The sequence below is a fragment of the Cricetulus griseus genome, chromosome 5, assembly GCF_003668045.3.
Source record: "Cricetulus griseus strain 17A/GY chromosome 5, alternate assembly CriGri-PICRH-1.0, whole genome shotgun sequence".
In the NCBI taxonomy this organism is placed as follows: Eukaryota; Metazoa; Chordata; class Mammalia; order Rodentia; family Cricetidae; genus Cricetulus; species Cricetulus griseus.
Genome location: NC_048598.1, coordinates 21595186 through 21608288, shown reverse-complemented (window position 1 = coordinate 21608288; position 13103 = coordinate 21595186). Strand labels below are relative to the sequence as shown.

Genomic DNA, 13103 nt, shown 5'->3' with positions numbered 1-13103 from the left:
GGGCTGAAGAGAGATGGCTCAGTGGTTAAAAGTACATGCCACTCTTGAAGAAGACCAGGTTTGGTTCCCAGTGCCCTCCCAACACTGCAGCTCACAGCCACCTGCAACTCCAGTTCCAAGGTTTCTAATACCTTCTTCTGGTTTGCTGTGGGTACCAGGCATGTAATGGTGCACTTATATACACAAAGATAAGACATTCATGCACACAAAATAAATAAATCTAAAAAAATTAAAAATAAACATATCTGAAAGATAAGTCGACTTATTATAGCCTCCACATATATGCACACACATGGACCACCACACACACACATACACACAAAAGGTAAGAAAATTTAAAAAGAAAGAACTGAAGGTCAGTCTTGCATGAATAAAACCCTACCTGCCAGATGTGGTAGCTCATGCCTGTAAGTCCTCAGAAATTGAGAGACTGAGGCAGAAGGATTGCCGTGAGTACCAGACCAGGTGGCACCACCTGTTTCAAAAAGACAAAACAAAGCAGAAACAGAAAAGCAAAGTAGCTGAGTGTGATGACACACAATAATATCTGTGATATCAGCACTGGAGGCAGAATGCAAAGGGATCAGGAGTTCCAAGCTAGTGTGAACTATGTACGACCTGTCTCAGAACCAAACAAGGAAAACAAAAACATCAACAACAAAAGGAATGAAACACCAAGGTAGAGCAAAATTGCAGAAGTGTTGTGGGATGTTTGTACACTGTGTGAAAATGTATTGCTGTATCTTGTGTAATAAAAGCTGAAGGGGGGGGGGCTGGAGAGATGGCTCAGCAGCTAAGAGCACTGGCTGCTATTCCAGAGAACCTGGATTCAATTCCTAATACCCACATGGCAGCTCACCACTATAACTTCAGTTCTGAGACCCTCATTCAGACATATATGCAGGCAAAATACCAATGCATATACAAAATAAATAAATAAAAAAAAACTAGGTTGAAATTATGTTCCAGAATTAGGAAAATGGAGACAGGAAGTGATAAAGTGGGGTTAGGGCAGGATCTGGGCCCTTTTGGCCATAGGGTAGGTCCAGAGAGGTAAGAGGTCACTGTTCTGTTTCTTTTATCTTTCAGGCTATTACCCTGATATTTGACCCCGGGGTTTTTGTTAATAAGATTAATTAGAATTTTAGCCGGGCGTTGGTGGTGCGCGCCTTTAATCCCAGCACTCGGGAGGCAGAGGCAGGAGGATCTCTGTGAGTTCGAGGCCAGTCTGATCTCCAGAGCGAGTGCCAGATAGGCTCCAAAACTACACAGAGAAACCCTGTCTTGAAACCCCCCCCAAAGAAATTTAATTAGAATTTTGCTTCAAATGAATATAAAACTGAATGAGAAAATGGAGACAAATACTCTCGTATTTGTTTTGTTTTTCTCCAAATGGCGTTTACTAGACAAGACATAATTTGCATACAGGTCACTCACCTATACTGAGTTGTATTGTAAGGCAGTTTTCATGAAAACAATGTTTAAAGCAGGATATGCTGTGCATAAGTCCTTCAGGCTTCCCAAGAGACACGACTACTTTTGAGAGGCTTACCCAGGATCACCACTTGTGACTGAGGTGTCCCTTTTCAGGTCATCATTATCATTGCACTATATTGTCTGTAGACCCCCACACCCACCCCCATCCCCAGGCAAAAACTGTAAGTAACTGGTCTTTTATTTTTCCTCGGCATGAACATTTGCGATGGGCTGGTAGAAGCCCCGGGATTAAATGTCTTGCACATCGTTGCAGCGTCCATTTTAGTCTCATACCTAGGAAAGCATATTCACATCAGAGCCGACACTGTCTCTCGGTGCACATGCGGATGCTAACCACGCGGATACAAATGTTAACCATGCGGATACAAATGGCGTGCGTGTTACAGTAACCTTAGGAAAAATTTCGATACTAAGTAGCACTAGGCTACAGGGGGCGCCATGACACACTTGGGAAAGGGCTCAGCCTACCCTGGGGTGAGGTCCTCCGATGATGCATCAGAAACCGGTTCTCAGCCCTACTGAGAAACAAGGGCTTTGAGCCGCGGTGCCCTGAGGTGAGCAAGGGGACCCGGCTAGGAGACTGTGAGGTGGAGAGGAAGCCGGGGTCTAGGACTCCTCCGCGAACACCAGCGAGCTTCTCGGCGGTGCGGGGCTCCAGCCCCCGGGCTAGCAGGCTGGGCGGTGCTGGGCCCCTGCGCCTGCCCGCCGGAGGCCCCGCCCCGTGACGCGGGCCCCGCCCCCAGCGCCCGCTTCCAAGATGGCGGCGGCGATACCTGCCCGGCTGTCCCAGTGGCGGTGACCAGGTACGGTGGGCTGGGGACCTTGGAGAGAGTCCTCGGAGCGAGGTTCGGGAGATCGGGGGAGGAGGGAAAGTTCCGAGGAAAGGCTGGAAAACCAGACTGAGCACAGACAGAGTCTCGGGTGGGAACGCGGCTGCGGGCCGATTGCCTTCACGTTGCACGCCGGGGGCAAACAAGAGGCTAAGGTGGGATGGGCGTGCCCGAAAAAGAAAGGAATTCTATTCCCATGCCCCGCGTGCGCGCGCGCGAGCGCGTGCGAGGCGCTGGCCACGCCCTTCCAGGTGAGCCGGCCCAGGTGTCCTGGCCGACCCTGCTCTAGACCTCCCCCTCCACTTCATCACTTGGCCTAGCACTCTGCTCCCCACCCCCACTAGGTTGCAGAAAGGTGAAAAGGGCAGAGGACACCACCCCCACTCTTCTCCGGGCCACGCTCCAGGGTCTCTTGCTTGCAGCGCCCAGGTGGTCAAGCACCGTGCACCTGCGGAGGCGCTCCCTGGTACGTGAAGAACAGAAAGAACCCGTTTCCTGTTCTACTGTTTTCTAGGCCACTCCAAGGTCTTGTCACAGCTGTCTTGCCTCTTGAATAGTTTTTTTTTTTTTTTTTTTTTTTTTTTTTGGTGCCTACATTCGTTTTCCTGCCCCCGCTCCCCAAACAAACTCGTCTTGTTGAAGTAGAGGGTTAGGTACCGACCTGCCTGCCACTCAGTAGTCTACTGGAAGTAACCCCAAAGAGACTTGTCCTGGCGTCTTCTCTTTTTCCAATCGCTTTCCTGCACTTCTCACGATAAGAAAGTTGTTTCTTCCTTATCCCGGTCTCTGCTGTACAGGCGACTGGTTCTCCTTGATCTCTTCTGTTCCCGCTGGTCCCAGATTGGCTGTTGGAATGCCTTTTTCTGTCTTCTGTGACAGTTCCAATTTTAGATAATGCCTCCCATCTCTGCTCCCCGGGGACCTCCTGGAGCCCCCATGATCCGGAAGAAGACAGCTTGAACACAGGTGTGTCTATCTCTTTTGTAAGGTTGGAGATAAAGACTTCTGGAATGGACTTGGGACTTGAATGATGTAAGCTTTCTTGAGGGTGGAGACAGAGTGAAGTGGATGAAAATGAAGTTTGAGCTTTATTGATTTTTTATAAGGACTGCTGGTGGTTGTTACCTGGTTACCTTCTGGGTTGTTTTGGGTTTTTTTTCCTTGTTTGATTATATCAATGTTCCTTCTTGTGACTTTGTTCTTTGTCTGTCTGTTTGTCTTTCTCTCCCCGGCACCACTTTCATCTCTGCCTGCTGTTGTCACTGCTGACTTACTCTCTCCCCTCCTGTTTCTTTCCAGAAATCCCTTCACTCTTTTCCTAGCCCTCAAGTCAGGATGTTGCGGAGGCTGCTGGAGAGGCCCTGCACATTGGCCCTGCTTGTGGGCTCCCAACTGGCAGTTATGATGTACCTTTCACTAGGGGGCTTCCGAAGCCTTAGTGCCCTGTTTGGTCGAGATCAGGGCCCAACATTTGATTACTCTCATCCTCGTGATGTCTATAGTAACCTCAGTCACCTGCCTGGGGCTCCGGTTGCTGCCGGGGCTTCTCCAGCTGAAGCTCTACCCTTTTGTCCAGAGCGATCTCCTTTCCTAGGTGAGTACAAAGGGAAGCAGGTGAAGAGCACAAGGAGGTGGGGGGCAGGGGGCCCTGAGCAGGCATGACTTGAGACTTAGGTTAATGTACTCTAAGGTGAGCTGATGTTGAGATAGAGTGGTCTATGAATTCAGAAGCTAGAGTACTCTCTTGGGTCACGAGCTTCCCACTGCCTGCCCATTTTATGGGCTCCTCATGCCCCAGGGTAGGAATTATTTCTCTTGTAAATGAGTTTTGGCTTTATTAGGTTGAAGTCCTTTTACTCTTGTACTGTAGCTTCAGTGTGGGGCAAGAGAAAGTAATGTAGAACCCTAAAATAAGAAAGTAAGTAGTCTAAGGCAAGAGCCTGCCTGCAGATTTAGGCTTTGTGGAGCTGGAGCTGTCTTTCTGTCTTTCTGTCTTTTTTTTTTTTTTTTTTTTTTTTGAGACAGGGCTTCTCTGTAGCTTTGCAGCCTGCCCTGGAACTCACTCTGTAGACCAGGCTGGCCTGGAAGTCAGAGATCCACCTGCCTCCTGAGCACTAGAATTAAAGGCATGCGTCACCTCCACCACCAGCAGCAGCCTTGTGGAGCTGTCTTAATGAAGGGAAATGCAAGGCTTTTTAGATTTTTGAGTGAGCCCTTGGGGAAACAGCCCAGAATCAGGCTGTTTAGCCAGAGGTATTCTTAGATTCTGATACCCATTTTCTTCTTGAGCCTCCAGTTTCTGAACTTGCCTTTCACTACCAACAGTGGGTCCTGTGTCGGTATCATTTAGCCCAGTGCCATCACTAGCAGAGATTGTGGAGCGGAATCCCCGGGTGGAACCAGGGGGCCGGTACCGTCCTGCAGGATGTGAGGCCCGCTCCCGAACTGCCATAATTGTGCCCCATCGTGCCCGCGAGCATCACCTGCGCCTGCTGCTCTATCACCTGCATCCCTTCCTGCAGCGCCAGCAGCTTGCATATGGCATCTATGTCATCCACCAGGTATCTCCAACTCTGTAGACCAGGCTGGCCCCATACAGAAATCCACCTGCCTCTGCCTCCCAAGTGCTGGGATTAAGCTGTGTACCACCAGTGTCCAGCTGCTTACTTTTTTAAGGAAGCCTCAAATAAATGCATCTTCTCTCATCTATTTTAAGAGGATTAGACAATAGATAATGGAGAAGCCTTGCCCTTCCAGCCTTGTTAGTCCCATGCTTATTCTGTTAGGTCTGTCTCTCTATCCTGTTAGGGTATTCCTACTCTCCTATATTTTTTAATGATTTTTTCCTTTGTTGAGTGGCTTATGCAAATTTGGAATTGGTCAAGGATGAGCTAAAATACTAGTTCTGTAATTTTGTAAAAAATTGCATTAGTTTTATTTATTTTGTGGGTGTGTGTTGCCTGCACAAATGAATGTTTTGCTTTTTGAGATAGGGTCCCATGTAGCCCAGGCTGGCCTCAGAATTGACTGTGTAGCTGAGGATGCCCTTCAACTTCTGCCCCCCCATCTCCCCTCCCACTGGTGGAGTTGCAGGCACATGCTGCCGTACTTGGTTTTGGAACGGCAAAGTGCCGAAGACTGTACCAAGGGCTTAGTGAATGCTAGATAACACTCTACCAACTGAGCCACATCTCCAGCCCTTATTTTGTTTAGAGTCTACTCAAGATCTTCCTGTTTCAGTCTCCTGAGTGCTGGGGTTACAGCCAGGTGCCTCTGTGCTCAGCTGTTCATTGTGTTCCTCCTTCTGTTGGCCCCCATGTTCCGCTTAGATGCCCCTCTTTTCACTTTAGCACGCATGCCGCCTACCTTCTCCATGTGTAGCCTGGTCCCTCTCATTATCTTCTAGGCTGGAAATGGAATGTTTAACAGGGCAAAGCTCCTGAATGTTGGGGTGCGGGAAGCCCTGCGAGATGAAGAATGGGACTGCTTGTTCTTACATGATGTGGACCTCCTTCCAGAAAATGATCATAACCTGTATGTGTGTGACCCCCGGGGACCCCGCCATGTTGCTGTTGCTATGAACAAGTTTGGATACAGGTAGAGGGCCTGGAAAGGCACTAGAAAGCAGGGGAACCAACCTTGTAGGAGGAGGAGAGCTAAGGGGATTGTGGATAGGGTTGATGTTCCAGATTTGTGAAATACAGGATCTTTTTCTCCTTAGCCTCCCATACCCCCAGTACTTTGGTGGGGTTTCAGCGCTCACTCCTGACCAATACCTGAAGATGAATGGCTTCCCCAATGAATACTGGGGCTGGGGCGGTGAGGATGATGACATCGCTACCAGGTCAGACTTCTTGCAACGCCTCTTCCGCAAACCCTGGCCACAATCTTCCAGATCTTTAGCTTCCTAGTTCTGCACTGAGCCCATTCCTTTCCCTTGACCTTAGTCTACTCAGGACAAGCTTTAACCCCTGCTGCCCATTCTGTCAAATTTCACTTTTCTAGATAGATCTGTTGGTTATATTCTTGGGAAAAGGGGTAAGATCCAGCTTTAGCCTCCAATGAACCAGTTTCCGGTAAAGTGTATTTGAGCTTGGCATCCTGGACCCATTGCCTCCCTCCCCTTCTGTCTCTTGCAATGACATCTTTATGAGAATTCTCATCTCTGCGTGTGTTTCATACCCTGAAAATCCTAGATGTATTTTTTGAGTTCTTTGTGAAACTGCCTCCACCTCTTGCCTCTGTGTTTCAGAATTTGGGCTTGTTTAAGGTCCTGATTAATCTATCTGCTTCTGCTGTTCTCTTTCACACATGGCAGCAGCTGGGAAAGAGTTGGGTAGTTTAGACACTATTTCTAAATAAGACTTGCTGGGCTAGGGGTGCATCTCAGTAGTTCCTTGTTTAGCATAGGTAAACTCCACTTCCAGTGCCCAGCATGGAAGGGGAAAAGGCTGAGGTGGCTGAGTTTGGGTCTGCCGTTTCTATGCTTTAGACAAAATGGCCTCTTTCTGTGTCCTCCCACGACTCCAAGGGCAACTCCTAGGAGCCATTTAGAAAGAAGGTATGAGAATTACAAATCTCCCTCTGCCAGTTCTTGTAAGGCCCCAGGGCACCTGGCGTCAGATGCTGCTTACTTAGGTATAGCCATCTTTATCTTCTGTTTGATTTTCTCCTGCCTTTTCATATGTGGCAGTTTTATTTATTTTTCCTTCCCAGACAGATAAGTATTCTTCGTGTACAGGTGTATGTTATCACTCCCTTGATGGTCTTTACTTTTCTCATTCATCTGCCAGCAGCTTTTTTTCTTCCATTCTAGCTCCTCCAAGAGTCCCTCCCTTTTCTCATAGGGTCCGCCTGGCTGGGATGAAGATCTCTCGACCACCCACCTCTGTGGGACACTATAAGATGGTGAAGCACAGAGGGGACAAAGGCAATGAGGAAAATCCCCACAGGTAGGAACGGAATTGTCATTGGACTCCCACTCTTCCTCTCTTCAGGAAACCCTTAAATGTCCCTAAATCCCTGGCTATTCTTTTTAGATCTTAGTCTTAAGTAACCCTTTAACCCTCAGATTTGACCTCCTGGTCCGTACCCAGAATTCTTGGACACAAGATGGAATGAACTCACTGACATACCAGTTGCTGGCTAAAGAGCTGGGTCCTCTGTATACCAACATCACTGCAGACATTGGGACTGATCCTCGGGGTCCTCGGGCTCCCTCTGGTCCCCGATACCCACCAGGTTCCTCCCAGGCCTTCCGACAAGAGATGTTACAACGCCGGCCCCCCGCTAGGCCTGGTCCTCTGCCTACTGCCAACCACACAGCTCCCCATGGTTCACACTGATTCTTCTTTGCCCACTTTAGTCATGAAACTAAATCAGAGGGGTCGTATCCCCCACACCTGCTCCTCACTGCTTTCAGAGGGGTGTGAGGGATCTCAATTCTAGTGCTGTGCTGGGGGCAGGGACCTCTCCTCACTGCTAGACAGGAGCTGGGCTCCTCCAGACCTGGAGGTTCCTCTTTCTAGGGGGTCACCTCTCAGGGCTTATGACTGTGAATCCTTGATGTCATTTTATGCGACAAATCCTGGTAATCCCCTGCCCCCAGGGTAGGAGCAGGGCTGGACCCTAAGCCCCTTCCTCGTCTGTGAACATCACTCTTTTCCAAGAGTGACCTGGCTTCTCCTGGGACCTCTGTGAATATTTATTCTATTTATGGTTCCCAAGAAGCTGTCTGGTGGAGGAAGCCTCTACCAGGGCATTTCCTGCCAGTGCTGGAGTAGCTCCTTTGGTCTTGGTCCAGGGGGCTGGGATTTTGATATCTTTTCTAATAAAGGACTTTGTCTCATCTTGCTTGTGCTTTCTACATCCCAGGCTACTTTATCTTCTCCCACCACCCCTGGCCCCGACAAGCCTGTAGGCTGACAAAATGGCAAGACCAAATTAAGTTCAAGCAACTTTTATTTTCATGAGTAGGAGAGGGAGAATCAGCTGCTAGATTCTGTGCCCAGGACAGCAACTGCTGCCTGACGCCCACTCTCTATACAGTCATTGACAGCGACCCCCTCATAGGAAGCTCCAGCCAAGGTCAGGGGCAACCTTTGAGTGGTCAAGAATTGCATAGCTGACTCTGAAAGGTAAGAAAGGATGAAAGGAATGTTATAGCTGGGGTCTGACTTTCTCAGCCCAGCCACTTTCCCCAACTTACCTAGTTTTTGCCAGTGTCCTAGTGTATACTGAGGGATACAGTTCTAAGGAGAGATAAGATGCAAGGGAAAGTTTATTACCGATTTCCAAGACCTTGGCTGACATACCGAAAAACACAGTAGTCCTTATTTTCAATAGGGAACTAAAAAGAATTTATTTCAACTCACCTTGTGTAGATGGACCAAGCAGTGACTTGGTTGTTTCTTCAGTCCTAAGTGTGTAGCAACTGCTTCCTGTGCTTGCTGTTTGAATAGCTCTGGAGACAATTCACAGCCATTAGCTTCTAGCTTCTGTAACCAGTAGCCTCCCAACATCACCTATAGGAAATAGAGCATTGACCATCCTACCCGTACCTATGCAAAGGCCCAGATAAGTCCTTTAGAAACCACAATAAGCAAAATTTCTTCCTCTCACAGTTACTCTGAGGCCTGGGGGGTTCCCATCCTGCTCAGGAAAGGCAATTGAGTCATACACGACTCCCAGGACAGTTGGGTCTTCTGATGATGGCACCAAATGTCCAAATCCCTAGAGAGGAAGATATCTGGATCACAAGGGAAGGGCTCTCACAGCCTGTGTCTCCCCTACTTCCACCTCTTCCTCCTACCTGGACAGGTAAACAAGCTCCTTGGTACTGCAGATTGACCACAGCAACAGACACAGCAGTGATGGTACCCAGGACATGCGCTAGAGGTGCAGCCTCAGCAGGGAGCAGCTTGCTGAGCACTGGGGATCAAACAGAGGCATTCATACTAGGCTAGCTTTGTCTTCCAGGAATCCCTCAGGCATGACCAGTTCAGGAACCTGACGTGGCACTGCTGGTACAGGAGGGCACACACAATTGCCTCCTGATGTTTAGGGAAAGGGAGGGACTGTCCCATTACCTGCTGCTGGAATGGCACTAATAATGTGGTCAGCCTCCAGACTGCTGTCCCCTAGAGACACCTGAGTGATAAGAACATTGGAGAGAGACAGTGCTATGAAGACTTTATAGGTAAGTGAGATTTCCTGCCTCACTCTTAGTTTCCCAGGTCCCAAGAGACAGGGAAAGACCTGATGCTGATCCAGGGTGAAGGACATGAATGACAATATCATCTGAACAAAAATTCTCTGTAAACCCAGAAAGTGGACCAGGAAGAGGCCAGTGTGGCCACTCTGAAATGTTCAGTGAAGGTGGGTGTCCTTTTCCTGTCCCCAGATACTCACAAACACTGCTTCTATTCGCATACCTAAGGGCTTTTTGAGGAAGGTTCACGAATAACGCCTAGGGACCTGAGGTAACCAATATCTAAATAGCTTCTCCAAGGCAAGAAAACAGTAAGTCCAGTGCTACCAGCCCTGACCACTCAAAGACACAGGGGTGGGTGTGGGTGTGTGGGTGTGTGTGTACGCGCACGCGTGCGCATGAGTGCAGGGGCCTTTGAAGTCCAGTAGAGGAGAGCTCATCTCCTGAGCTGGAGTTACAGGAAGTTGTGAGCCACCTAATGTGGGTTCTGGGAACTGAACCCAGGTCTTCTGCAAAACGCTGTATGTGCTCTTAGCTGCTGAGCTATCTCTTCAGCTCCCCCCTCACGCCACAGTAGAAGAAATTTATGGACAAGAAGTTATTGACATTTCAAGGTGGCAGACATGTCCAAGGAATACTGTAGCTCTTTGATGCCTTTATGAATGTTGTGAGTGACAGGTGGCAACAGAGTCTTAGAATGGTAGTCATATGAGGAAAGAGTGCCATGGTTTAGTCTTGGACCAAGTTTAAAGAAATGGATGTTCAGCAAGAAGTCCACATCCCTCCCCAGAGGACCCATTTTACTATGGTATAAAATCAGGTCATGCACATTTTCATATGAAACTTTGCTAAATATATTCAACAGCAACAACGGAACCACTAACACTGATACAGGTTCACTATACTCCAGAGGGTTCTCCTACCTTCCAGCGTCCTTCTGGCTGGAGGCTGAGCCCACAGACTGGCTGACCTCTGAAGACAGTGACTCCTTTACTAGTTAAGTGGTTGTGAAGGGCCTGGGGCAACATCTCCAGCCCTCCACGGAGTGACCACTGGCTCCATCGCTCAGCCCGGGCCTGATGAACTAATGAGGAATCCAGCTGTGGACTCTGTCCTAAGAGGAGGCAAAAAATATATATTATCAAAATAGTGCCCCTTGTACAAAGTACCTCATTTTGTCAGGCTTTACATTTCACCCTTTGAACCAATGCCTCCCCTCACCTGCCCCCAGGAGCAGTCCCAGTAATATGGACCGATGGGTTTGCTCAGCTTGGAAGAGACTGGGAAAGCAGGACCGGACACTGAGCTCACGGCTGTTGCCTGCAAACACTCCTCGGCAAAGACTGTCTATGGCTAAAGATGCCACCTTAAGGGTAAGACTAGGTCTGAGGGGCCAAGGAATAAGCCACCCTGGCTGATTTCCATTGGCCCTGTTTGGGAGGGGATGAGGAAGGAGAGAGTTTGTGCTGGGGGTGTTCCCACTGTAACAAAGGATGGGAAGGAAAGGAAGGCATTTATTCCCAACACCGAGTTTTGGAGATTCCAGCAATAGAAAGAGTTTAGGAGCTGGTTTAGGAGGGGAGAGGTTTGAGACCACCTCTGAGTAGTGTCACCTCAGGTCCAAGGCGGCGCTGGGCAAAACTGTGCACAGTCTCATCAGGCTCTTTGCCCCTGGGCGTCATCAAATCCCTCAGCCCAGCCCAAAACAGAGGTTTCGAGAAGGGGGGTGAAGGGCGGAGTAGCCCCCTGCATGGAGGAAGGCATGGTGAAAACTCCCTGAGTCACCTTCCCAGCTCCTGGGGGTTATTTTCATTCATTTAACCTCTGTGGCTGGAAGGGCTGACAGGGAGAGAATAGAAGAGGTGTACAGTTAGGAGGTGAGGTGTTACCTGAGGCCAGAGGGTAGGGGGTGCAGGGCACCGCCCACATACAGGAATCTGTTCTGGGCAGCTGGATGATTCCCCGGGACAGGCAAGACTTCTGACTCCAGGCCAAGCTCAGAAACCTGTTCTCCACAAGCCCTCGGGAAGAGGACACACTAAGGAAAAACTGACCCAACAAATGTATTTCCCCTCTGCAACTCTATCCGTTTGGAAAACTCCCATACTACCTGTCCTACACATTCCACACGAGGCTCACCAAGAGCAGGGTCCGAGCTCCCAGCACTCCAGCCGGCCTAATTCCTCGAGGTCCAAGTTCAAAGATGGCACCGTCTGATCCTCGGACTGAGCGGATCCAGCCTCCCAAACGCTTGCTGCCCTCCACTAAGATCACCTGGCTCCCAAAGTGAGACACTGTGGGTGCAGGGAAAAGGGACTGGGGACGGGGTTGGGGGGACTGCACATTCCATGGGACAGAATCTATCCAGTTTCTGCTGAAAATGTTAGTAAGAGTATGAAATGAGTCTTTCTCTGGTTCTAGTGGGGACTCACCTTAGGGGGAGAGGGGCCTCGGATCAGATGATAACTTGCAGCCAATCCACTGATACCTCCGCCAAGCACGATCACAGTCCGGCCCATTGTAAGGCCTGGGGGGAAAGGTCGAGACACCCCGGCAGAACCGGAGGCACCCTGTTTTACAACTGCAGACACCCCACTGGTCCCGTACCGCACTTCTGGGCACTTACTGATTTGTGAGCACTAAGGCAGGGCGCGCATGTACGTGCTGGTGGAAGAGTGAGATCTTTCAGAGGCGAGGACTTAGCCACGAGATAGGGGGAACCAGAGAAAATGAATGATATAGAGGCCCTAAGGCAGTCTCTCCTGGTGGTGTGCAGATAAGATCCACGCCCACACTATCTCCCCAGCTCAAACCCTCCGGGGGCCAGAACCCTGCAGCACACGGTTTCCCCAGGCTCAGCCGGTGAGCAGGTTCAAGTCGGCTAATCCCGCCCCTAACTCTTAAGGTCCCTGCGACTCACTCTCCGTCTACTCCATTCTGGCGGCCCGCAGCTGCGCTTCGCTTAACTGCTTCAGGATTGGTGGGTCTTGGGAAGCAGGTTCTGGATTGGTGAGTTCTGGATACATCCACCAATGAAAAACACCGAATTAGCAGTGACGTTGCCAGCCAAGCCGCAGCCACTTACCGAGTCAGCTCGGTGGAACAGGTTAACCGGTTCATTGCCTAGGCTGACTTAGTTGTGATAACCGGTACTGCCTTCCCCAGGGGCCAAGACAGAGAAAAGCCGAATCCCGGAGTTAGCATTCCCCAGCTCAAGCTTCCTAGGCCCGTGGTGAGAACCCTGGAGGGCCCCATGAGCCTTGGCTGGAGAGAGACACTTGGAGGCCCGTCCGTGGGGAAGTAGCGCCATAAACAGCTCTTTGATGTTAGCAACAGCCAGGCCCTACGGGAGCTAGGGCCACCCGGCAACGAAACCAGTGTTTGTCAACAGGGGTTCTTGGGTGCCTTGCTCTCGAGGGGCAGTTCCCCTCTCCGCCAAACCCGGCGTGCCAATGCCTGCACTCTAGCTTTAGGCTTCTCCGAGGCTTCACAAGTCTCAAGGCCTGTCTTCTTAGTATACCACTAAACTGTTAAGGCACAAGTGTGAGTGAGGCCTACTCAATCCC

The 13103-nt window shown here is 49.8% G+C and overlaps 2 protein-coding genes and 1 long non-coding RNA gene across 12 annotated transcripts; 1 reads left to right on the top strand and 2 right to left on the bottom strand.

Annotated features, from left to right (window-relative positions):
- Positions 1–1657: 1657 nt before the first annotated feature.
- On the bottom strand, positions 1658–2108 carry LOC103164125. The gene is made up of 2 exons (XR_003486107.2): positions 1966–2108; positions 1658–1770 (listed from the first exon to the last, which is right to left on the bottom strand). It is a non-coding gene; the product is annotated as an uncharacterized LOC103164125 (long non-coding RNA).
- Positions 2109–3278: 1170 nt separating this feature from the next.
- B4galt3 (beta-1,4-galactosyltransferase 3) lies at positions 3279–7769 on the top strand. Its single transcript, NM_001246777.2, is given in 7 exon segments — positions 3279–3293; positions 3627–3921; positions 4653–4888; positions 5734–5924; positions 6049–6171; positions 7175–7279; positions 7399–7769. Coding segments are annotated over 6 exon segments (1188 nt in total). The 5' UTR covers positions 3279–3293; positions 3627–3662; the 3' UTR covers positions 7673–7769.
- Positions 7770–8270: 501 nt separating this feature from the next.
- On the bottom strand, positions 8271–12650 carry Ppox (protoporphyrinogen oxidase). Of its 10 annotated transcripts, none has more exons than XM_035445529.1 (14): positions 12458–12650; positions 12164–12201; positions 11970–12064; positions 11677–11811; positions 11427–11542; positions 11151–11283; positions 10759–10903; positions 10461–10651; positions 9416–9476; positions 9139–9257; positions 8949–9059; positions 8702–8851; positions 8536–8578; positions 8271–8457 (listed from the first exon to the last, which is right to left on the bottom strand). In XM_035445529.1, exons 3-14 carry the CDS (start codon positions 12054–12056, stop codon positions 8315–8317), a joined length of 1434 nt encoding a protein of 477 aa, XP_035301420.1. In that variant the 5' UTR covers positions 12057–12064; positions 12164–12201; positions 12458–12650; the 3' UTR covers positions 8271–8314. The 10 variants fall into 10 exon arrangements, with proteins under 10 accessions (XP_035301420.1, XP_027274812.1, XP_027274813.1 ...); XM_027419011.2 differs by having other exon boundaries at positions 12164–12235; positions 12458–12648; XM_027419012.2 differs by lacking the exon at positions 12164–12201.
- Positions 12651–13103: the final 453 nt, after the last annotated feature.